The 22,553-nt window shown below is 49.4% G+C and overlaps 9 protein-coding genes across 9 annotated transcripts; 5 read left to right on the plus strand and 4 right to left on the minus strand.

The window, feature by feature from the left end:
* Window positions 1-405: 405 nt before the first annotated feature.
* Window positions 406-1,551, plus strand: N7518_010354 (uncharacterized protein; the record flags this gene model as incomplete). The annotated part of the gene is made up of 4 exons (XM_057191280.1): window positions 406-742; window positions 801-878; window positions 933-1,447; window positions 1,504-1,551. 4 exons carry the CDS (start codon window positions 406-408, stop codon window positions 1,549-1,551), a joined length of 978 nt encoding a protein of 325 aa, XP_057037416.1.
* Window positions 1,552-1,866: 315 nt separating this feature from the next.
* Window positions 1,867-2,667, plus strand: N7518_010355 (SDR family oxidoreductase; the record flags this gene model as incomplete). The annotated part of the gene is made up of 1 exon (XM_057191281.1): window positions 1,867-2,667. The coding sequence occupies one exon, from the start codon at window positions 1,867-1,869 to the stop codon at window positions 2,665-2,667; it is 801 nt and encodes a 266-aa protein (XP_057037417.1).
* Window positions 2,668-2,888: 221 nt separating this feature from the next.
* N7518_010356 (uncharacterized protein) lies at window positions 2,889-3,818 on the minus strand (the record flags this gene model as incomplete). The annotated part of the gene is made up of 1 exon (XM_057191282.1): window positions 2,889-3,818. The coding sequence occupies one exon, from the start codon at window positions 3,816-3,818 to the stop codon at window positions 2,889-2,891; it is 930 nt and encodes a 309-aa protein (XP_057037418.1).
* An 835-nt stretch (window positions 3,819-4,653) lies between these two features.
* On the minus strand, window positions 4,654-6,555 carry N7518_010357 (uncharacterized protein; the record flags this gene model as incomplete). Its single annotated transcript, XM_057191283.1, has 10 exons — window positions 4,654-4,737; window positions 4,787-4,902; window positions 4,970-4,997; window positions 5,053-5,250; window positions 5,305-5,537; window positions 5,621-5,764; window positions 5,823-6,154; window positions 6,208-6,280; window positions 6,332-6,345; window positions 6,413-6,555. The coding sequence occupies 10 exons, from the start codon at window positions 6,553-6,555 to the stop codon at window positions 4,654-4,656; spliced, it is 1,365 nt and encodes a 454-aa protein (XP_057037419.1).
* A 708-nt stretch (window positions 6,556-7,263) lies between these two features.
* Window positions 7,264-9,413, plus strand: N7518_010358 (uncharacterized protein; the record flags this gene model as incomplete). The annotated part of the gene is given in 5 exon segments (XM_057191284.1): window positions 7,264-7,316; window positions 7,370-7,459; window positions 7,511-8,408; window positions 8,421-9,148; window positions 9,203-9,413. 5 exon segments carry the CDS (start codon window positions 7,264-7,266, stop codon window positions 9,411-9,413), a joined length of 1,980 nt encoding a protein of 659 aa, XP_057037420.1.
* A 467-nt stretch (window positions 9,414-9,880) lies between these two features.
* N7518_010359 (uncharacterized protein) lies at window positions 9,881-14,552 on the plus strand (the record flags this gene model as incomplete). The annotated part of the gene is made up of 5 exons (XM_057191285.1): window positions 9,881-9,934; window positions 9,985-10,293; window positions 10,344-10,857; window positions 10,909-13,176; window positions 13,228-14,552. The coding sequence occupies 5 exons, from the start codon at window positions 9,881-9,883 to the stop codon at window positions 14,550-14,552; spliced, it is 4,470 nt and encodes a 1,489-aa protein (XP_057037421.1).
* A 164-nt stretch (window positions 14,553-14,716) lies between these two features.
* N7518_010360 (SCP2 sterol-binding domain-containing protein) lies at window positions 14,717-15,219 on the minus strand (the record flags this gene model as incomplete). The annotated part of the gene is made up of 3 exons (XM_057191286.1): window positions 14,717-14,880; window positions 14,942-15,151; window positions 15,204-15,219. 3 exons carry the CDS (start codon window positions 15,217-15,219, stop codon window positions 14,717-14,719), a joined length of 390 nt encoding a protein of 129 aa, XP_057037422.1.
* A 441-nt stretch (window positions 15,220-15,660) lies between these two features.
* N7518_010361 (uncharacterized protein) lies at window positions 15,661-17,010 on the minus strand (the record flags this gene model as incomplete). The annotated part of the gene is made up of 1 exon (XM_057191287.1): window positions 15,661-17,010. The coding sequence occupies one exon, from the start codon at window positions 17,008-17,010 to the stop codon at window positions 15,661-15,663; it is 1,350 nt and encodes a 449-aa protein (XP_057037423.1).
* Window positions 17,011-18,817: 1,807 nt separating this feature from the next.
* On the plus strand, window positions 18,818-22,544 carry N7518_010362 (uncharacterized protein; the record flags this gene model as incomplete). Its single annotated transcript, XM_057191288.1, has 4 exons — window positions 18,818-20,154; window positions 20,213-20,969; window positions 21,034-22,461; window positions 22,527-22,544. The coding sequence occupies 4 exons, from the start codon at window positions 18,818-18,820 to the stop codon at window positions 22,542-22,544; spliced, it is 3,540 nt and encodes a 1,179-aa protein (XP_057037424.1).
* Window positions 22,545-22,553: the final 9 nt, after the last annotated feature.

A 22,553-nucleotide genomic window follows, 5' to 3' on the forward strand; every position in this document is an offset into this window, starting at 1 on the left:
TTAGCAATTGATGTCACGGGAACGAGAAATCAACGAAGCCTCAAGTTCTTTAATACTTCTGAGTAAATTTGCAGTATTGATTGTAACTAGTTGTTAAAAAAACGGTATTTCCCCGAGCTCCCGAGCTGTCCATTCCGGGGTGACCCCGTAGACCCCGCTCATCCCGAGGTCTATGAGCTTCCCCCACACGCGGATTCATATCCGAGTATGCAATTTTCCTTGACATTGAGCTATTGTACGCTGGTATTTAATGTTCGCCTCTTCCATCTGGCCACTGAGCCTACGTTGATATTTACCAAGTGAGAACGAGAGCACCTTCATCAAAGAGCTAAAGCCATACCCGTTCGTATAACAACAGCATATATACACCTTCAGCCTCTTTTTCCTCTTACGAACCCGTTCACCATGACGAAATCAACTGAAGACGCAATAATCTCGTTTGATTCCCTTCCACTAGACCCAACAGGCCCACGAGGAAATGCCTGGGGTCGATTTGGACAAGATGACCAACTTGGGACATTGAATCTGCTCACCCCCGAGCGGGTTGTCGAAGCCGCCAAGGAAATCAAAACTGGCGTGCGAATCTCTCTTGACTGGCCGTTGAGCATGCCTTCGTATCCAAGCTTCAATCGCAATCCATTCAAGCACGACCTTATTCTTCGGAGTCCAAATTGTATTCATGATGACACCCTGGCATTCAATAGCCAGGGGTCTACCCAATGGGATGGATTTAGACACTACGGTATGTTATTGAGCGTCTATGGCGTCTGAGATCGTTGCTTATTGGTTGGCGAATCTAGCAAACCAGAAGTCCAGGCAGTTTTATAACGGACATACCACGGAAGAGATAGAGAGCTCGGATATCATTGGAATCCACTGTATGAACCACCTCAAGGTACATGATTAACCCCGTACTAATCTCAACCCCTCAGCCATATGTGAACACGGTGGAATAACAGGTCGCGGCGTCCTCCTTGACTACGCAGAATGGGCCACCACAAACTCAATCCCCATCTCCGCCCTCAAATCCGAGACCATTACCGTCGAAAACCTGAAACGAGTAGTCAAAGATCACAACCTCAACTTCCAAAAGGGTGACATTCTATTTATCCGCAGTGGCTTCACGGCTGCATACAACAAGCTGGACGACCAGCAGCGCAAGGACCTAGCCCTCCGATCGTCGCCCGATTTTAGCGGTGTCGAGGCGACGGAGAGTATGGTACGATGGCTATGGGCGCATCAATTCTCTGCTGTCGCTGGTGATGCGCCGAGCTTTGAGCGTGCGCCTATCAGAGGTGCCCATGCGGACCCGAATTTCAATTTACATGAGTGGGTGCTGGCGGGCTGGGGAACTCCTATTGGGGAGATGTTTGATTTGGAGAAGTTATCGGAGCATTGCAAGGCTAGTGGACGTTATAGCTTTTTCTTGTCCAGTATGCCTTTGAAGGTTGGTTTCCCGCTTATTGGCTGTGTGGGGATTGTGCTGATTCAGACTCGGTCTAGGTCATTGGGGGTGTTGCTAGCCCGCCTAATGCGTTTGCTATTTTCTAAATTTATCTTATCTACCAAAATGAGAAATAATTTGAGAGATCCGCCCCTCCAAAGTGCCCACAGAAATGCTGGCGGGATTGTGCCGCCGAGTGTCCCGCCGGGTGGAGAAGGACAACATCTCAAGTGAGAGCGAAACAAGTTGCACAGTTGTACGGTGGGAAGGTTGGACCCGAGTCCCCATCAACGATTAAAAGGTATAAAGACCCCATAGATTCCTTCTATAACCCCTCAATCCTCCACACAAACCAATAATTCTCAAATAATTCCACCTTTCCTTCTATACACCTATTCAACTCCTCCCTTTTCTCGCCCACCATGCCTATCGAAGTCCCTCAAGCCAGCTCTCTCAAAGACCTCTTCAGTCTCAAAGACAAGGTCGTGGTCGTGACCGGCGCCTCCGGCCCCCGAGGAATCGGCTACGAAGCCGCCCGGGGCTGTGCCGAAATGGGCGGTAACATCGCCATCACATACTTATCGCGAGCCGAGGGCGCCGAAGCAAACGTCAAAGCCCTGCAAGAGGAGTTCGGAGTCAAAGCCAAGGCCTACAAATGCGACACAGGCAAATGGGACGAAGTGCAAGAGCTGGTCAAAAACGTGATCACCGACTTTGGCAGGATCGACTCCTTTATCGCGAACGCGGGCCGTACTGCCGATAAGGGTGTTCTCGAGGGCTCGGTTCAGGACTGGGACGATGTCATCCAGGCCGATCTCAACTCGGTCTTTTACTGTGCGAAGGCTGTTGGCCCCCATTTCAAGGAGCGCGGCAAGGGAAGCTTTGTGATTACTGCTTCGATGTCCGGCCACATTGTCAATTACCCTCAGGAGCAGACTTCGTACAATGTCGCTAAGGCTGGGTGTATCCACATGGCTCGCTCGCTGGCGAATGAGTGGAGGGATTTCGCTCGTGTCAACAGTATCTCGCCTGGATACATTAATACCGGTTTGGGAGACTTTGTGCCTGCTGATATTCAGGAGGGTTGGAATAAGATGATTCCTATGGGTCGCCAGAGTGATCCTAAGGAGTTGAAGGCGGCGTATGTGTACTTTGCCAGTGATGCTAGTACTTACACTACTGGTGCCGATCTGCGCATTGATGGAGGTTACATCTGCCGGTAAAGAGGAGTGGAAAAAGCTGCTGTGCGGTCTTTTCTGTATTTAAAAAGACACAATGAACAATTCTTGAAGAAACACTACTTTTCTGAAACTGATTTGAGAAGTAGAAGTAAGCAGACAAATCTTGAGAAGCACACCCACGATGCAGACTGAGAAAAGACAAGCGGAACCAATGACAGGAGGGGAAAGCAGCTAGCATACGATGCAACTTCCCTACCATATTGTCACAGAGCCAAAGTCCCCCCATCAACAGCAATATCAGCACCAGTGATGTACCGTCCTGCACGATGACTACACAGAAGAACTGCAGCCCCAGTAATCTCTTCAGGGTCTCCCATCCGGCCCATCGGACAACGAGAATCCCAAATCTTCCTAACGTCCGCCAAACTGTCCCCAGCATTAAGAATAGTATCCATATACCCGGGACTAATACTATTTACTCTGATACCATGAACAGCCCACTCAGCAGCCAGACTGCGAGTCATATGCGCGACCCCAGCCTTGCTCGCATTGTAAGCCGCCTGCGGCTGCGGGAAATTGGTAAGATGGGCGGATATCGACGCAGTGAATAAGATACACCCGCCTTTGCCTGAGGATTCCATGCGCTTTGCTGCTGCCTGGGCGCAGAAAAAGGATCCAGTTAGGTTGACGTCTATAACTCTGTTGAACTGGTCGGGTGTTACTGAGAGGGATGGTTGGCAGCCGGGGATCCCAGCGAAGCAGCAGAGGATGTCGATGCCTTCCATTGTCTTGTTTGCTTGTTCAAATGCGGCTTCGATTGACTCCATTGATGTCACGTCCAGGGGAATTTTGGTTATATTGGCAGAGGGGAACTTTGATGCTAGTGATTGAATTTGTTCTGATGACGTCTCCAAGGTACTGGGGAGATCCATGATACATAGTGAGGAGAGTCCATGTTCCAGGAGAGCCTGTGCAGAGACTAGGCCTAGTCCTCCTGCTCCGCCGGTGAATATGGCTTTGCCCTGAACTTGAAATCGTGCTTCTGCTCGTGAGCGACCATCTGTAAAGGGCACTGGAGCGAGGGGGCGAGTGAGCGGACTTGATCCCTCCGACATAGTCATTCTAGGAAGGACTCGGGAAATCAGAGAGGCACGCTGGTCCTCACACGCTCCTGCTGAGGTGTTGGTAGGCATATTGATTCTGTAAGGCTAAATTCCAAGACAAGACACTTCACACTGGGCGCAGAGGATGTAACAAGGAGTGGAAACTATGTGGAGCATGAGTATACCGCCCTTGACGACCACTACCAGCAGCAAGTTTGAAGTAGCGAGCTCTGTGAGAATAATAATTCTGACGCTGGCGGGGAAGTAACACACCGATACAATGTCAAGTGGGGAAAGGCGGATGGGAGGCGGGACACTTCCGCCAAAGCGGGGGAGTCGGGGATTTTCCTTTGCCATCTGAGCGGAGACATGGACATCCACTAAAGTACGCTGTCTGAGGGTATTGAGATTGCCAAGTACATTGGTATATTTGAGGTTCTTTCTCATGAGATAAGGAGGCCGCTCGGAAATAATTCCTCTTAATTACAACATCCCCTTCCTCCCCTGAGCCTGTTCGATCGGCTGCCAAAAATTGACACAGAAACAGGTTTGACCATGAATTCGACTACGATTGTGCGAGTCTCCGGCCTCGTTAGATTCTGGTTAGAAAGAGCTTGCCTCATCCAATCGCGCGCTCGTCCTGGTGCAACGGCCACTCTACGCACAATTGCTTTCTACCGCCAAGGCCGTGATTCTGCATATCCCATCTCAAATCACGTCTGTTGATATTGGAGCCATAATGTCTGAGTTCGTGTTGGTTCGTCCTATTCACGGGGCGATGGCTTTCAGATGACAATCCGCCATCGCCAACGATTTTTCTTCGAGTCTGTGGCCAACCAGTTGCAGATTAACCGACATGCCATGTGCAGACTCGGCAGAGTCTGGCTCTGTTAGTATTCGAATACGTCAAACTTCAACTCTCCAATCACGCATTATTGGCACAAGACCAACTTTTGGAACTGGAGTCTTCGTGAATGGCGACTCCTGACACCCATAGTCCCAACCCGCACTGGAAAGGATTAGCCACCATAACTGGATATAAGTAGGGGCATACCTACAATAGCAAAGGCAATAGCCAAGACCAAAATATTGGTAATCGTCAAAACAGTCTTCTTCCAGTTCTGAAAGTAACGGCCCTTATTCATATAGAACCAAAAGATCGCCGGGAGTCCGACTAATGATACGTCAGCACTTGTTCAGATCTTGAGAAATTCAATGATGGAAAGGGGGGCCAATCTTACAGCTGAACCAACTTCCAAAGACCGCACTCTGTAATCTCCACATCAGCAAACGTTCCCGGTCGAGTGAGATTCGATAAACTTACAATCAGACTCAGCAGATCATTGAACACGGGAATAGATTCTGCCACGACCCAGGCAACAACCCAGACTGCGAGACAGATACCGACCCAGGACCCAATCGACAGGAAGGTTCGGCCATGCATCTTGTCTGACCCACGGAACATACGCACATAGATGTATTTGCACGCGACGTGACCCAAGACAACTCCGGAAAGAATTGTCTGTATTGAATCAGTAAGTGGGATACAGAAGACGAACCAAAAGAATAAACTCACCGTTGGAATTGAAAGACCCCAGGCAATCTTGCCCATCAACGGGCTTAGAGAGAGAATGGCAGGCGATTGCACGCCGACGCTGGTGGCTGTCTCCGGTCCCACGTAATGATAGATGAGCAGTGCACTAACAAGGTACAGGGTGGTGTCGATGATTTGAAGCATGGCGAGTGACTTGTTGAACGTACGTGGGTCTTCTGTTTCAGACATGAAGCCAAAGTACGCAACGTGGGCGACTATAAGATCGGTCTCTGGATTAGCTCGGTTTATTTCAAGTGCTGGTGACCGTCATCATTTGGCGTTTCACTGTTTAACATACGGTAAGCGAAGATGATGTTTGTCACCGCCAAAAAGCCTTCGCGGAAGCTGACATCCGTTGTCGCTTCGTTCTTGACATGTCCTTTGCTCTCGACTCCCACGGTGATCATGGTCAACACTGTCGCAACGAAGACACTCAAGAATGCTTCATACACGTTAGTTGAGTTCTCATCTGAGTTGAACAGTGTCATGACTGCACTCACAAATGACGGACATCCAGTAGACCTTGTCCATGGTACGAGGCAAGGCACCCAAAAAGCAGATGACCAGTCCAACGACACCAAACACCAACGTGCAGGTACCGTGATCGGTCAATACATTCATCAGAATGTTGAACATCAAAATGTTGCTCGCCATGAGGAAGATCAACAGCAGCAGCTGGCCAAGTCCTAGCAACTCACGGCCGAAAGGACCCATCAAGATCTCGCCGGCATCTCCCATGCTGTGAACTGCGGGATGGCGAAATTTGAATTGGCCAATGACGTAGCCGGTATACCATGAAAGAGCAGAGACGAACAAAATCATGATAGCAGCGCTGTTTAACATTGTTAGTCATGGGATTTCGAAGCTGTCGAAGAGAATACATACGGAACCATTCCAAGGGTAGCCACTGCGGATGGCAAAGACAGAATTCCGACAGAAACATTCTCTGCGATCATGACTGAAATTGATGTTAGGAGCCAAGCTTTTGATCTCAAATTTAGCTACTCACGCATTCCACAGTGCCTTTTCAGCTTGATTAGCCATGTCCATGATCGATTTCACAATCTTTATGCAGGAAATAAAAACTCACCACCATTTCATAGTCCGATACTTGACGTCCGCTGTGTCCTCATTTCCGAAGGGCTCCAATTGCGTCGCGTCCAATTTTTTCTCCACGTCTTTTTCGAGTGGTCTCTCGATCTTGCTGTCCGCAACATACTTTTCGTCCGACATGGTGGTTTTTCCACGCGACTTAGTCGAGACTTTAGACTCTAACTTTAATATCTCTCAATATGTTTCAAAGACTGAAAAGAATCGGGTAATCCCGATCTCGATCAAGCCCTAAAAAATCTCTGAAAGCCGGGGAACTCGGGTGGAGCCGAGAGTTTCCCGAAGATCGGCCCGAAACAACTTTGAATCTCATTATTAAACGCGGCCATGTCTACGGCTTCAGATAATTTGAATTTAACAAGTAATGACCTTGAACACAAAGATCTTGATTAGGTGTCAGCCTAATTGTACAATAGTATATACCTAAGGAACCAAGCCAAAGAAGACTGGTAAACGGCCTTGGTGTGGGTTGGTGTTCTTGGCAAGGGGCGTTGTGTCCTCCGTTCTCCGTACTGCAAAGGGATATGGAGATGGAGATGTCCAGGTCGAAGAGAGATTTTCCCCAGTAAATAAAAGAGGAGAGAACGAAAAACAATATTGGAAGGGCTGATGAGCTGTTAAGCATTAAATAAGATTAAAGTTATCTTTCTTCTATCGTAAGCTTTGCCCAGGGCTGGGCGAGCGGGCGGAAGTGTCGATGACTAAGGCGGGACAAAATCTGTTCACGGGTGGAAGCGGGTTCCCGGCGGAGTTTCCCGCCTTGTATCGACATCAACGCCAACACGGTTCATCTAGGTGGCTTTAAGCCTTGAAGCCCATACCATTTGCTACATGGAAACTGGTCGTAAGCGTGCTTCTTTGGCATGCAACTATTGTCGCAGGCGGTAGGTTCCCCTTACTCCTATGACCAAGTTTCCTCATGCTGATAGACAAGCAGGAAACGCCGCTGCAATGGTGCGGTACCCTCTTGCAGCCTCTGTGAGGATTCAGGTATTGATTGTGTTTATAATGAAGCTGATACTGCGAGGTGAGACACCCGTATTCTTCAGGTTTCGCCATCGTTACTGAACCCCGACAGGCCTCGAGGGGAAACTTCCTCCTTGGAGTTCTTTCGCCGTCTTGATGCAATTGAGAACTTCTTATGGAGTAATCCGAGACTCCCCCAAACACCCCAGACTGGTGAAACAAGAAGTGGTGATTTCACACTCCCGTCGTCATCTGAGCATGAAAGAGCGGACTTTTCTCATCCCTCTACCATGTTGATTTCGTCCCCGGCAAGACCAAACCCGGCGGATATCTCCCAGCTTATCAGTACGAATTCGTCTACTTTCATACCACCTGAACATGATATACCACCCATGAGTATTCCCATCGGTCACACAACAACAACCGAATATATGCTGCATATGACTAGAGTAAAGGCGCTCTTCGGAGAGTTTCCCCCAGACTTGTTTATACGCGCAGAATCAAAAAGGCATATGCCACACCAGCTATCTTTTGTTCCAGGTACAATTACAGCGAGTCAGTTGCCAATCCTCGATGAAGCGAGCACCTATCCACTGGTGGAGGCGTATTTCAAACACGTCCACGTTGAGATGCCAATCCTTGACAAAGACCAATTTTTGGGGCTTTACGATCACCATATTAGGGCCGGTCTGAGTGTTGACTGTGACTCTGCACTATGCCTTGCAGTTCTTGCATTAGGCTCTGCAGCTCTCGAGCAGGTTGACCCGATAAAGTCCAAGTCTCCATACTGGGTGCCCGGGGCAGATTTCATCTCACCTGCGTTGCAGATATTGATGAACGAATATTTACTGTCATTTTGTCCCACGATCACTCTTCCCCAGAGTTTGATACTCATTTCGAAATATTTTGGGTTTCTTTTACGCCCTCTGCAATCATGGAAACTGGTCCACATGGCTTCCACCAGTATCCAGTATTTAAATAGCCGGTTCGTTAATGCTCTTTGTCCTTCCGTTTGATTTCAGCTATTGATCAAGCATCTGTTTGGGATAGAAGCCAAGCTTCGGCAGATAATCATGACCTCAAATCCAGCATTATTCTGCTATCATGGGCAGCGTTCGACACCGAGTGGTTGGTTTCTTGGTCCCATCTGGGTAAATCACGTTGATGCTGATATTGATAACAGTGATCTGATAGCTGAACACCATTTACCACGAAGTGGTATCGAACATGTAATTGATCTGACACCTTTCCCAACCTTTGCAAATAACGACGCCAAAGAAACACACGTCTTCCTCGCCGAACTATCCATCCGTCGCCTACTAAATAGAGTACACCACACTATGTACGGAAGTGACTGGACAAGGCGCAGCCTCGGTCTACAGCCAGTCTCAAGCGACAGTCCCTCGTATGACTTCCAATCGCTCTCTGCGATCCTGAATGTCTCCCAAGAGCTTGCCCGACAGCTCGACAATTGGTTTGACTTATTACCGCGGACAATTAAACCAGATATGAACGATCCGTCTCGATGTACTGGCCTTCAACTCAATATGCTCCATCGCTTTCACTCCGCCAAGGATATCATAACTAGACCATTTCTTCTTTGTGCAATTGACTCCTCGCCTGAGAATGATGTTCCACCTATGGTACTCAAACAGTGCGAGTCTAGCATAGCCAATTGTCGAACGTATCTGGATGCCTCAACGCGGAGACTGATGGGCCCGTCATTTTGCGCGGAGATCATTATTCATACGTACGTCCACGAGATACTTCATACTTGGCCTCAACTAATGTTTGATTCTTTTAGGATGTTCTCTTCTATTCTTCTCCTGACCCTAGGCTCTGTTTGTCCAGCTTTGGCCCACTTGGTACCGGATATTGATACTTTGCAGAAGAACACGATAGAGACCATCGAGCGATTTGCCGTGGACGGTTCTTTGATGCAGGAGATTCATGGGATCATTGTGTTATTACACAGTAAAACACGAGTTCTCAGGCGGGCTATGCAGCCGCTTTAATATCGCATTTTTCTGTTGTCAGGATCAGCAGTTTGCCTTGCTTCAGCCATAAATCAGTACCACGCGCCAGGTATTGGGGAGATCCTTCAGCCTTTCCTGTGCTATATTAGTAGCCTTAGTAGCTTTTATTAAAAATGTAGTTTGCTTGTGACGAGGTCCATCCAGACTGCGAATGGGCGGCCCGCCCCGCGGCGGATGACTCCGCCAGTCCGCCCATTGAAGCCGTAAGGCCGCCTGAGAGACTCAGGATGCTTTGCAAGGCAAAAGCTCTAATTGCAACACCATTGAAACAAGTATACGGTTTATTAACTCTCTATATAATGTTCTAGGCGAGAACTAAATTCCAAACTCTGACCCGCCTGTATAGATGGCACGGGCCACGAGGATGAATATTGATCCGGCCCCACGTTGCTTCGTGAGGTCCCCAAGGCTACCGCGAAGAGTTGCCACTGCACTTGGGACCAAGCATGAATCAAATTCCGCTGGAAGGTGCATCCAGCTCCCAGTGTGACCAATTCTGGGTATGAACTCGCGGGCCCCTGTTTCCGCTCGCACCGTCTGACCAATCCAGGACTCGCACAATGCGTGGCTATCACCTTGTGCATTGCCATACCTAGCATGTATCCCGGCCATGATAGTGTTGCTTATTGCATTAAGCCATATACTTGAATACTCCTGCCAGCGATGGCGCCCCAAGTGGACTGTTCCTTTTGTGTCTGAGCAACATGATACTCAAGATCTCCCGCTAGATCAGCCCAAGCAATCATTGCAATGGACTATCTCTCTCCTTCTATTTTCGGCTACTGGGCTTCTAGCCGAGACAGTTCAATTTGTTCCTCCGACAATTGACGCCTCGGCCTTTGCGCTTGTTCTCTCATGGGTCGGTTCTTCCCGTCTCTGGGAGTATCAATTACTGATACCCCTCTTTAGGCCACAGCATCTATTCTGGTCGCAGTCAAGCGGCCCAGATCATGTTCCATCTCGATGCTTTCGTATTATTTTCTAGCATTTACAATTGAACTTTCTTTGGCTACTCACCCAGATGTATGCCCGAAATTCAAGATTGTTGCTCGCTACATTGCCGCAGGGGCAGCAGCAGCAGCCTGTGCAACAATCCTCCTAATGTCATTCCGCGAACCGTCTTTGCCATCGATAGATATTAGCGCTGTTGGTCAACAGCCATCAAATAACTTTCGCACCCCAGAAGATAATCTGAGGCTCTGGCAGTTCCTCACAGTGTCTTGGATGGCACCGTTGATCTCAACTGGGCGCAAAAGACAGCTTCATGAACGAGATGTTTGGCTCCTTGGATTTGACTTTCAACATGCACGTCTACATGAAAAGTTTCGTCGACTTCGTGGTTCTGTCCTCAGCCGGCTGTTGAGAGCCAATGGAATTGATGTTTTAATCATCTCAACCATATCGCTTGTCCAGATGATATGTGGTATGGATTTAGATGTCTTCTTTTATCTTATGTCGCTAATAATTTTCATAGACTTTTCTACTCCCGTTTTATTGCAGCAACTATTGCAGGCCATGAAAGACCCGTCCCGACCAAAACGCGTCCCTTTGACCTATGCTTTCATGTCCTTCGCTCTTCGACTTGTCGCTGCACAGTCTCAAGTGTTACTTCTGTGGTACGGGAGACGATGCTATGAACGGTCGAGGGGTGAAATGATCATGATGGTCTACGAAAAAGCCCTTTCGCGAAAAAACATTTCTGGACTGATGATTGAGGGCGATCCAGTATCATCCGACGAGCAAGATGGCGTCAATGATGAGGCCGGAGTTCAAGAGAGTGAACCCCCGACCAAAACCGTGGAAGGTTTCTGGCAACGTATCACTTCTCGCAATCAAAAGGAGCCACAGAAACAAGCTAAAGAAGCTGCATCACTTGGCAAAATCTTCAACCTCTTGCGCGGAGATGTTTATGAAGTTGCACAGAGATTCTGGGAGGTGGACTCGTTGATTGACAAGCCACTAGGACTCGTGATCGCTACCTTCCTTGTCTGGACACTCTTTGGTCCATCTTGTTTCCTGGGGATATTAGCGGTCCTGGTTGCACAGATCATGAATGCCCTGGTAACCAGAGCTCTTCTTCGTTGGGAGCGAGTTAGACGAGTGGCAACGGATACAAGACTCCAAATAACTTCGCAATTTGTGGAAGCAATCCGTCACCTGCGATGGTACGGGTGGCAGAATCACTGGCTTCAGCAGGTAATGGAGGCCCGACAGCATGAGTTGAATATTCGGATTGTGACTAGTCTATGGAGTATCTTGATTCGCTTTATCAACGCTTTCGCCAGTGGCGTGTTTCCAGTGGTTGCGTTGTACGCATATACTTTGTTGGCCGGGCATGAGCTGCGGATTGATATTATCTTTCCCGCATTACAGTTGTTTACCATGCTAGAGACTCGTCTTCGGGATATTCCTGGTCTTATCACAGCATTCATCAATGCCTTCATTGCCCTTGGACGTATCGAGGACTTCATGTCCGAACCAGACAAGGAGAATCTGCCTTCTGAACCCCCGGCGAACGATACTCCACTCTCAATGCAGTCTTGTTCGTTTGCCTGGCCAGGCAAGGTCTCACCCGTCCTTGTTGATATCAATATCACTATCCCCAAGGGACTGACTGTTGTCACTGGCAAGGTCGGTGCTGGAAAAACCGCCTTCCTGCAAGCTCTTCTAGGAGAACTCGATAGACTTGCCGGCTCAGCGCATATTCCAAACGAAATGGTGGGATATTGCGCCCAGACACCGTGGCTGCAAAGCATGAGTATTCGTGATAACATTCTATTCTCCGCTCCCTACCACGACCAGCGCTACAAGCGGACGCTAGAAGCCTGCGCCTTACTTCCAGATCTTGCTCAGTTCAAACATGGCGATTTATCGTTTGTGGGTGAAAATGGCATTGGTTTATCAGGTGGACAAAAAGCGCGAGTAGCTCTGGCAAGAGCTGTCTATAGCGCATCGCGGGTCCTGCTTTTGGATGATCCCTTGTCTGCGTTAGATCACAATACTGCGGAGCTGATAGTCCGCAAGTGCTTCTCGGGGCCTTTGATGAAAGATCGAACTATCGTTCTAGTGACGCATCGAACTGCGTTGGTTCGTCAAATTGCGGATCAAATTATCAATATTTGTGGAAACCATGCCACTGTCTACGACAAGGATACCCTCAAGCTTGACGTGACCGAGTCTTCTCTGGAATCTATCGACATTGAAAACGAAACAGAAGCGGAAGCGGAACCCACCCTCGAGGAGGAGACAGCTGCCGTGCCTGATAAATTCATCGAGGAAGAGCATCGGGCAGACGGGGGTGTCAAGGCCCGAGTGTACTGGAATTATGTTAAGGCCGGAAAGTACCGATGGTGGCTTACCCTCGTCCTGATCCTGGCGATCTACCGACTGATGGCTGTCGGGCAATCATGGTTCCTGAAAGGGTGGGGAGAAGCGTATGAGCGGACAACTGCTCTTCGAGGGGATCTCTCAAACTGGAGTGAGAGGTCAGCGCAAAGCACCTGGCCAGTCTTGAGCTTGAGCATGGGTACACACTTTACGCCTCCGAACCCCATAGCCCAACTACCATCTCCGCGTGAGGATGTCCAACCCTGGCTATGGACATTTTTTGCCATCATCTCTTTCCAAGCAGTCACACTCCTTGTCGCTCAGCTTTTAATGCTGGTCATCGTCTATTATGCTGGGCAGTCCTTGTTCCGACGGGTCTTGGTCCGAGTCAGCCATGCGACCTTCCGATACTTGGGTAAGTTCTATATAGATTGACTCAACAGGACAAAGCTAACCAATTCTAAAGATACAATTCCTCTTGGGCGCTTGATGAACCGTCTCACATCTGATATTGGAGTCGTGGATGGCAATATTAGTGAGCAATTCCAGGTGATTGCGTTCCAGGCTATCACTTGGATCTCTTCTGTCTTGGTAATCGCCACCGCTACCCCAGTGTTTTTGTTATTTTCACTAGTTCTCACAGTCGCATTTGTCTCGGTATTCCTGCGTTTCCTCCCCACATCTCAGTCCCTACGACGACTCGAAATGGTGTCCCTAAGTCCTTTGTTGTCCAACTTCGGCGAGCTATTACACGGTCTGACTACTGTCCGAGCTTTCCACGCAGAATCGCAGTTCCAGAACAGGGTCATATCTGTGGTTGACAAATTCCAGGGAATGGACCATTTTTACTGGTCTCTCCAGAGCTGGCTCATGTACCGCTTTGAGGGCCTGTCGGCTTGCTCAACATTTTGTCTAACAGCTCTGGCGTTATATACCAATACCACACCAGGACTTGTAGCTTTTGTGCTTATTGCCGCCAACAACTTTGTCGATTCCACACATGCATTGTGCAAGCAGTATGGCCAACTTCAAATGGACTTTGTGTCGGTGGAACGAGTCGACGAGTTACTCCACATCGAAGAAGAAACCCCTGGGACCATCGTTCCCCCAGCCGCATGGCCAACTTACGGTAGCGACGTTGTCTTCGAAGATGCAACTCTTCGTTATGCACCACATCTCGATCCTTCACTTATAAACGTCTCTCTTCGCATCCCCGGGGGATCCACTACAGCGGTTATCGGCCGTACTGGCAGCGGCAAGTCCACACTGGCAATGTCACTTCTGAGCGTCATCAGACCCGAGTCCGGTCGCATTCTCATCGACGGCATCAATATCGCCGACGTCAGCACACAAGCATTGCGCACCCGAGTTACCTTCGTCGCGCAAGATCCTGTTCTCTTCCCCGGTAGCATCAGACTCAATCTGGACCCGACAGGCGATTATTCCGATGAGCTGTGCAACGAAATCCTGGAGCGTCTCTGTAGTCGGCACGGCTGGAATCTTGAGACGCACATTGAGGCTGGAGGGAGGAACCTTAGCCAGGGTCAGCGGCAACTTATTGCTCTGACACGGGCTGTCCTTCGTCGAAGCGCAATTGTCATTCTCGATGAGGCGACTGCTTCCGTGGATCTTGAGACTTCTCTTGAGATTCAGCAGATTATCCGGGAGGAGCTGCAGCAGTCTACTGTCATTACGATTGCGCATCGCATAGAAGCTGTCAAGGATGCGGATTACTTTGTGGTTTTGGATCAGGGGCGGGTTTCGCGACAAGGGCATGTGCGAGACTTGTAGAGTTAGAATTCATCGATCCGAACAGCGATGATCCGTCCCCGGTACATATTAAGATCATTTGTTATACTCGGAGTTGAATAACCGAACTATCCGAATAGAAGGCCGAAAATATGCGCCCTAGATGAGGGACTTGGTATATAATTTCTCAAACGGGTATATAATCTTCACAGCTTGGCACCGACCTGGGCCTTCTTCAGGATAGGCTCCATCTTGGTGGCCTTCATGATGTTACCCTTAATCTTCAGCTTGCCGCCCATGAACAGACGCTGGGCGTTGGCCTTGCCGGAAACGAGCTGGGCGAAGTCATTATCGGAGAGGGAGAGGGTCACTATTGACGAAGAGAGATTAGCCTGTGTAAGATCAACCGCAAATCAGGAACGTAGACTCACCATCAGCCTTGCTGCCAGCAGGAGCAAGACCCTGTCCAACCTCGCCCTTGTTCTTGAGGTCAAGGTACCAAGAAGCCTCCTCACCACTAGCGTTCTTCAGATTGAAGGCGAAGATGGCCTTGGCCTGGTTGATGGCATCCTTGCGGCTGGCTTCGTTGGCCTGGAGCGTCTGGTTGATCACGTCGAAGGCGGCGGACGAGGGGTGGGAATCTGTTTTCATTAGCTGGGTTCTGTTATAGTCAGAAAAAGGGGGGGGTCATACCGATCTTGAGAGACATGGTGGATGTAGTGGTAGTACAAGGTGATGGTAAATCACGAAGGCGGGTGAGCGAATATAAATGACAATCTGCCAGAGCATGTGAACTGCCTTCAGCTTCCACGGGTGCCGAGGCCCCCACACTTTCCTCCGAAGCTCAGTGTCTGTGATTCTTCTTTTTACTTTGCTCTATTTGTTGTCGTTTCTCCAGGATTCTGTCTGGATTGACTAGGATCTGCATTTCTATTACTGTTCATAGTCTTGGTCCCTCTCTCAGTCTTCCCCGTGTTGACAGTTCGCCCCCATGAATTCCCCCCGACTCCACACGAACCACGCTTAGGTTGCATTGGGACCTGAAAGTTTCACAAATGCGGTATTCGCCGCGACACTACTACGGTTGTTGGTCTTAGCCTATGCCATTCCTTCCTCGGGAGAGAACTTTACGTACCCCTTGCTCTTGACGTCACCGCCAACTAAACACCGAAGACCGAAGCAGCCGCTTCATATGATCCGGGCTTCCCAACAGCAGCTCACGTGTCCGGGATCGCGCTTTGGCCAAATTTCTCAGCGTTCTCGGTCCCTTTTGTTGCTGCAGAGCACAAATCGCCTTATATAACTGTTTCTGGCTGACTCCCGCTAGACTCAACACTATTGGCACATCCACGGTGTCGGTGTCGCGCTGACCCTGCTTCCACCCTTCGCTGCCGCTGAGTCGTGTCAACGGCGCGAGCGCGTCGTCCCAATTTCCGCTGCGAAGCACCACGTTTTCGAAGTTGAACTCGCGTAGGGAACTCCGGTGCTCCTGGATGAAAGACGCCACTTGCGACGCGTCCGTTGTTGCATTGACCAGCTCCATCTGCTGAAGATGTTTGAATTTCAATGGCCGTAAGGGTGACGCGCATCTCTGAGGACATGCTTGACTTGGCTTTCCTGTGGCTTTGCTGTTGAGGCTCAGCTCTGTTGCAAGTGATAGAGGTAATAGGCCCCTCTCGCCTTCCCAATGAAAGACCAGTCTTCGCAGAGATGGGAAGCTTGCTAGGTATGCATGGAGGAGCTTGAGGTGGTCCGTCGGTTGACCTGGCTCATGGCCGAAATTCGTCATGTGGACCGTGAGCTTGCGGATCTGGGACCAGCGCTTGCAGGATGCAGGCGAAGCACCAAATCCTAGAGCTGGACGCAGGTAAAGGACCGCTCCTGGGTGGACTGATAATAATGACAGGGTGTGGAGATCTTTCAATGGTGCTTGCTCGATTGCCATTCGCAATGAGATCAATGCATAATCTACTACACTTCGGCGGTAGCGATGGCTTGGTAGCTGACCCTCGCAGGAGATTCGCAGATGTTGCAAGCCGCTCATCATCGTCAATGCCTGGACAAATGATGGGATGTTTGTAGATGCATGGAACAGAGGCGGGTACTGCTTGACTAATAACTCTGTCATTTGCCGGCTACCATACCTGAGGCTGCCACTATGTTGGCATCGTTGTGGTGTGTAGATGAACGTCTGTTCTGTCCCCATGATTGGATCCAGGATTGGAGGTAAGAAGGTCTCCCTATTATGTGAGATCTTAAATGTCATGGCCTGGATGTGTCCCCCGATACGCTCTAGAGCTGCCATCCGTGATGGCCTGTTGAAAGTGCTGCTGCGGAAACGGACTTCAATGTCTGCGAAGAGGATTGGTGCGATGTAGACAGCGAGCTCGCGAGATACTAGACGGCATGCGGTGAGGTCTTTTTTTGCTAGATAGCTCTTGAGAACTTCTTGGATGTGCTTCGTCTTCCATAGTCGAACCAGTCCCTGTTCCGATGCCATCATCGATGGATCGATCGTTTCTGCAGAGACCCTTTGCAGATATATATCACCGAGGCAGCAACCCAATTGATTGAAATATGGGCACTACACGTAGATGATTGGTAGTTGAACAATTCAGTATATCTCCAAGTGATCAATTACTGCAAATTTAATACATTCAAATAAAATGCCCTCTCTCCAGACCTTACATTGAATAGTGCATCCCGTCTATCCCCCTAGTTTACGTTTCAGCTACATGTAAGAGATATTCCTCCGGTCTGAATATCGGCATCAGTTGTAGCCTGAGCTGCACGTCGAATGTTGTACTCCTTCTTGTCTTATAACATGCAACTCGACGATTCCTCCTCCAGCCCAGGCACCATATGAGTCATATCAACCTCTCACAGTCATGATCGAAATCTTGAAACTACTCCGAGATGGCTGAAACTAGAACCAGATGCCTCGGGGTGTCCAGTGCCCAATTGGGATAGTAGGGCAAGCCTCATCTAGCCCTGTGTTTAGCTTGTTTGGCGCGTGACGCGCAGGATCACGTTCTGATAAGAGCGCGCGTTCATGTCAATCAAGGTTGTACAGCGACGCAGGTAGAATCACCTACATACTCCGAAGTATATGTCTATATCACTAATGAACATTTTCTGTAAGACTTCAATACTCATGTACGACATATAGGAATTGAATAAAACTACAGTGCCTGAAGGAGGCTCAAGTAGAAGACACCCTCGTGGGACCTTGGCAGGTACTCATAAGCAGAGTAGACGATAGCGTTCATTAGGAGCTTTGGTACTATTGGCTTTTAGGGTTCACCGCCTCTGTCTCCGCCTTCTACGAAGTAATTTCTAACACCATAAACATCCATACATTTACTTTGTAGAGAGCACTTGAATTGCTAGATCAACCTCTTGATGAGAAGTTCCTATGGATTTATAGTGGGTTGGTCATTTACATGGGAGTAGAATAGGTGGCCGCTCATACACCTCTACACTTACCGATATAGGACTTGGACCATCTGAATATCCAGTCAGTTTAAGATGATATCAGAGATGTTTCAATCATTTGTCTTTCTCTCATCTCTTTTTTGTCGTCTTTTTAAATGTTTTCTAATATCGTCTGGAAGTCTTCCAACATATCTCTCCAGATAGCCAATTTTCTGCAGGCAATAAAAGTCAATAGGATCAAAGTCCCTCATGGTCGCTGTAGACTGCGATAGAGGATGACATCTTGGGCGAGAACTTCAACTGCCCCCGCAGAGGTGAACATTTCGACCCCCGGGGCCAGCTGAACGGTCGCAAAGAGCATCAACTCCCATGTCCTTTCCATCGGATCGTTTGCACTATAAAAACGAGGGCTCTCCCATTTCTGCGATCGCCACCTCCTCGCTCCTGAGGTCCGAAAATCCGCTCCGTCATCCACAGATTCTCCCCCGTGAATCGTCGATAGTACTCGGGGTAAGTCTACATCCTCTGCAAATACCCATACGAGATGGCACAGAGACGCAATTCGATGAGTTGCTCCTCTGCTTTCTTTCTCTTCATCACTGTGACATCTGCCATCTGCCGCTACCCGCTTTCTGCCTTGCGGTTTGCTGATGAGAACCCAAGTTTCACCGGCTGACTCTCCCAGAACACTTTGCTCTTCACCCTATACGCTTACTTGATGTCGTAGCTCTATTTGTCTACGATTTTGCCTTCTGCCCTAGCCGTCACACCCATCGCCATCCTCACTCTCTACCCTCTTAACGATCGGGATATTTTGGTCAGATATTTTGGTCTTGGAACATTTCGCGGTCAGCGCCAGGTGCTCTTGAGCCATGGCTTCTTCGGTCGATCAGTCCCAAGAGGACAAGATCAAAGACCTTTTGGAAGATCTCGATACCTACAGATACATATACGATGATCTCCTCGCGACGCGGGGTCCTTGTGCAGAAGCAGACGAGCTTCGTGATACCATCAAAAATATGGAAGTCCAGGTTGCCACGCTCCTTGGTGATCCTGTTCCTACTTCTCAAGCCGCCCCAACACCGCAAGTGACATCCCCCACTCCGCCAGTCCGGACGCCTACGGCTACTCCACGCAAGGCGTCCAACACTTTCACTGGAATCCCCGGAGATTCATTTGCGTCCCCTCACTGGCCTTCTGCTGCGCCCTCCCCTTTCGCGGCCGGGTCTGGCCAGTCGATATTACTGCCAGCTTCACCAATGATACAGCCTTCTCCAGATCATTCTCGTAAACGCCAGCGTCCGCTATCTCAGGTCTCGCCCACGATCCAGGGATCATCAAAAAGGATTGCTCCCTCGCAGCCTAAATCTCGCGGATCTAAACTCGACGAGATAGATGCTGCACAAGAAGCCCGCCTTGCCGAGAATCAGCGCTTGTACAAGCACTGGATCGATGCGGCAGGTGACGATGCAGATGAAGTAAACGAACTCCGGGAAGAGTGCGAGGAGCAGGCGAAGTTGATTGAGACAGAGTTCCAAATGGAACGAGACGCGGAATTGGCTCGCGCGCTCCAAGCCGACGAGGATCACAGTCAACTCCCCCGTTCCAATGAGCGTCATACATGGAATATTCCTGACCGCAGTCAACCGGTAAAACTCGAACATCTTTCATCAAACCCCAATCGTGCACCTCAAGCATATGCCCCGATAGCCCCATTCAATAAACTCAATCCATTCAATTCCGACGATGATCTTCAAGAAATCACAGCCGATTCATTCAAAGATCGATCCGGCAAGCAGCCAGCCCGCCCATCCAGTTCATATCCCCACCTTCCATCTCTCCCTTCGCAATATTCCAAATCACCGTACACTTCACAGGGACCCTATCCCTCGCGGATGCCATATCCCTCCGAGTTGACATACCCCTCTCAATTGCCATATCCCTCCGAGTTGACATATCCCTCCCAATTGTCATATCCTTCCCAATTACCATATCCTTCGCAGTTGGCCTATCCCTCCCAATTGTCAAATCCCTCAATGCCATATTCCACATCAGCAGCTGCCTCCAGAAATCTTCCCTGGTCGCGTGATCCTCCGTACTCTACAATGCCGGGTACATTTGAGAAGTATGACAAATTCGACAAGTTTGACAAGGCCTTTGACCTGGTTCGCAACCAAAGCGAAATATTCGATGACGATGCTGACATAGTGTACGTCCGCATCTTTCTTTTGAAGCAGCTAGTTCTGATTCTAACTCATTTAATATAGGGCCTACAACGAGAAGGAGTTTCCTGAAGATATCAAGAACTTGCTCAGCGGTATCAAAGATATTCGAGAGGCAACTAAAGCGGACAATGATGAGACACCAAGTGCTCTTCGAGTCACGTTGATGAAGCACCAGAAGATCGGCCTGAGATGGATGAAGGCCAAAGAAGAGAGCAACCACAAAGGAGGAATTCTTGCAGATGACATGGGACTTGGTAAAACTATCCAAGCGATTGCACTGATGGTTGCTCGCCCATTCGAGGATGAAGACCGACGCCCGACTTTGATTGTTGCGCCCAAGGCACTTATGGATCAATGGAGACTTGAAATCCAGCGCCATGTCAAGCCGGGAAGGCACCAATTATCAGTCTTGATCTACCATCAACGGCGCAGGCCTTGGAAGGAGCTCAAAAGGTATGATATCATTATCACGACGTTTGGTACAATCACTGCGCACTACAAAACATTGCTCCAGGCGGAAAAGTTGGCAGAGGAAGGGCGGGATCCCTCGATAATCCAAGACCTCAAAAATGCGGCCGGTCCTCTCAGTCCTGCTGCCAAGTGGCACCGCGTCATCATCGATGAAGCACAGAACATCAAGAACCCAAGTGCGAAATCGGCAATAGCATGTTGTCGACTCAATGCTACCTACCGCTGGTGTCTGACTGGTACGCCTATGATGAATCGTCTCGAAGATTTCCAGTCCCTATTGGGATTCCTCCGTATTCGGCCTTATAGCAACCCAGCAAAATTCAAGGCGGTTAGTACTCTCTATAGTTCACTATTGATGCTTCTTTGGCTGACTAACATTTATATTTATCCAGGACTTCGTGAGACGCATCAAATCTGGTTGGGGAGGCGAAGATGTCATGAAGCAACTACGCGTTCTAGTCAAGTCTGTCTGTCTCCGACGCACAAAATCCTCCAAGATTGATGGCGAGCCCATCTTGCAACTCCCACCAAAGGTCACCGAGAAGGTCCATGTTGTATTTGATGAGAGAGAAAGCCAGGTTTATGAGGAGCTCAATACGTCCACTCAAAGGCAGATCACCCGATACCTTGACTCCGGAACGTTGGGCAGAAACTACAGCCATGTTCTAGTTCTCCTTCTCCGTCTTCGGCAGGCATGCTGCCATCCACTTCTCATGCAGGATTTCCGAAATGAACCCTCCCCGTCTATCCCGGGGGTGGACAAGATCGCCAACGCTAAGCTTCTGACTGCTGCTGTAGTGCAACGTATCAAAGATAATGACGGTGAAGAGGATGGCACCTGCCCTGTCTGCATGGACAGTGTCAAAAATGCGACTATTTACATTCCATGTGGACACCATGTGTGCTCGGAGTGCTGGATCCGCATCTCCGACTCTGCAACTGCAAACGGAGCCATCAACCTCGAAGACGATGGTCCAGCTGTGATTAAGTGCCAGAACTGCCGAGGGCCTGTGGACCCTGCGAAACTCACCGACACCAATGCATTCAAGCAGGTCCACGATCCAACTTCAGTGCCCGAATCTGCCGCTGGAGCCGGTGATACCAACGAGCCCAATGACGACGAAGACCCAGAAGCAACAGCGAGCAGTGAAGAGTCTGACTCCGACAGCTCTACTGAAGAGGGCGACGCGGAATCAAAGAAGAAAACGAAGGCGAAGTCTCTAGCCCAGCTGCGCAAGGACGCTTTGAGGAACAAGGCCGAGAAGAAGAAATACATTCGCCGCCTGGAGAAGGGCTGGTTCCCCAGCACAAAAATCACAAAGACGCTGGAGATCCTCCAAGCCAATGAAGACCGCGGCTTAGAGGAGAAAACTATCATTTTCAGCCAGTTCACCTCCCTCTTGGATCTTCTCGAAGTCCCCCTGGCCCGCCGCGGCTGGAACCACACCCGCTTCGACGGCAGCATGAATCTGAAGGAGCGCAACGCCGCTGTAACGGCTTTCACCAATGATCCCGACTGCAAGATCATGCTCGTCTCCCTCAAGGCCGGCAACTCCGGTCTGAACCTCGTCGCCGCTTCGCATGTCATCATGTTCGACCCCTTCTGGAACCCGTACATTGAAGACCAGGCCGTTGATCGTGCCCATCGCATCGGGCAGGTTAGAGAGGTCTTCGTTCACCGTCTGCTTATTGAGAATACCGTCGAGGACCGCATTGTTACTCTCCAGGACCAGAAGCGTGAGCTTATTAGTGGTGCTCTCGATGAGGGCGGTACCATGAATGTCTCCCGACTGGATGCGAGGGAACTTGCTTATCTCTTCGTATGTTTACCTCTATTTTTTTTTCCCGTTTTGGACTCTTTGCTAACTACTTATCCGTTACACAGGGTGTGAGAGACTTGTAATTATGCTTG

Source organism: Penicillium psychrosexuale, assembly GCF_028828465.1.
Source record: "Penicillium psychrosexuale strain IBT 29551 chromosome Unknown utg000006l, whole genome shotgun sequence".
NCBI lineage: Eukaryota > Fungi > Ascomycota > Eurotiomycetes > Eurotiales > Aspergillaceae > Penicillium > Penicillium psychrosexuale.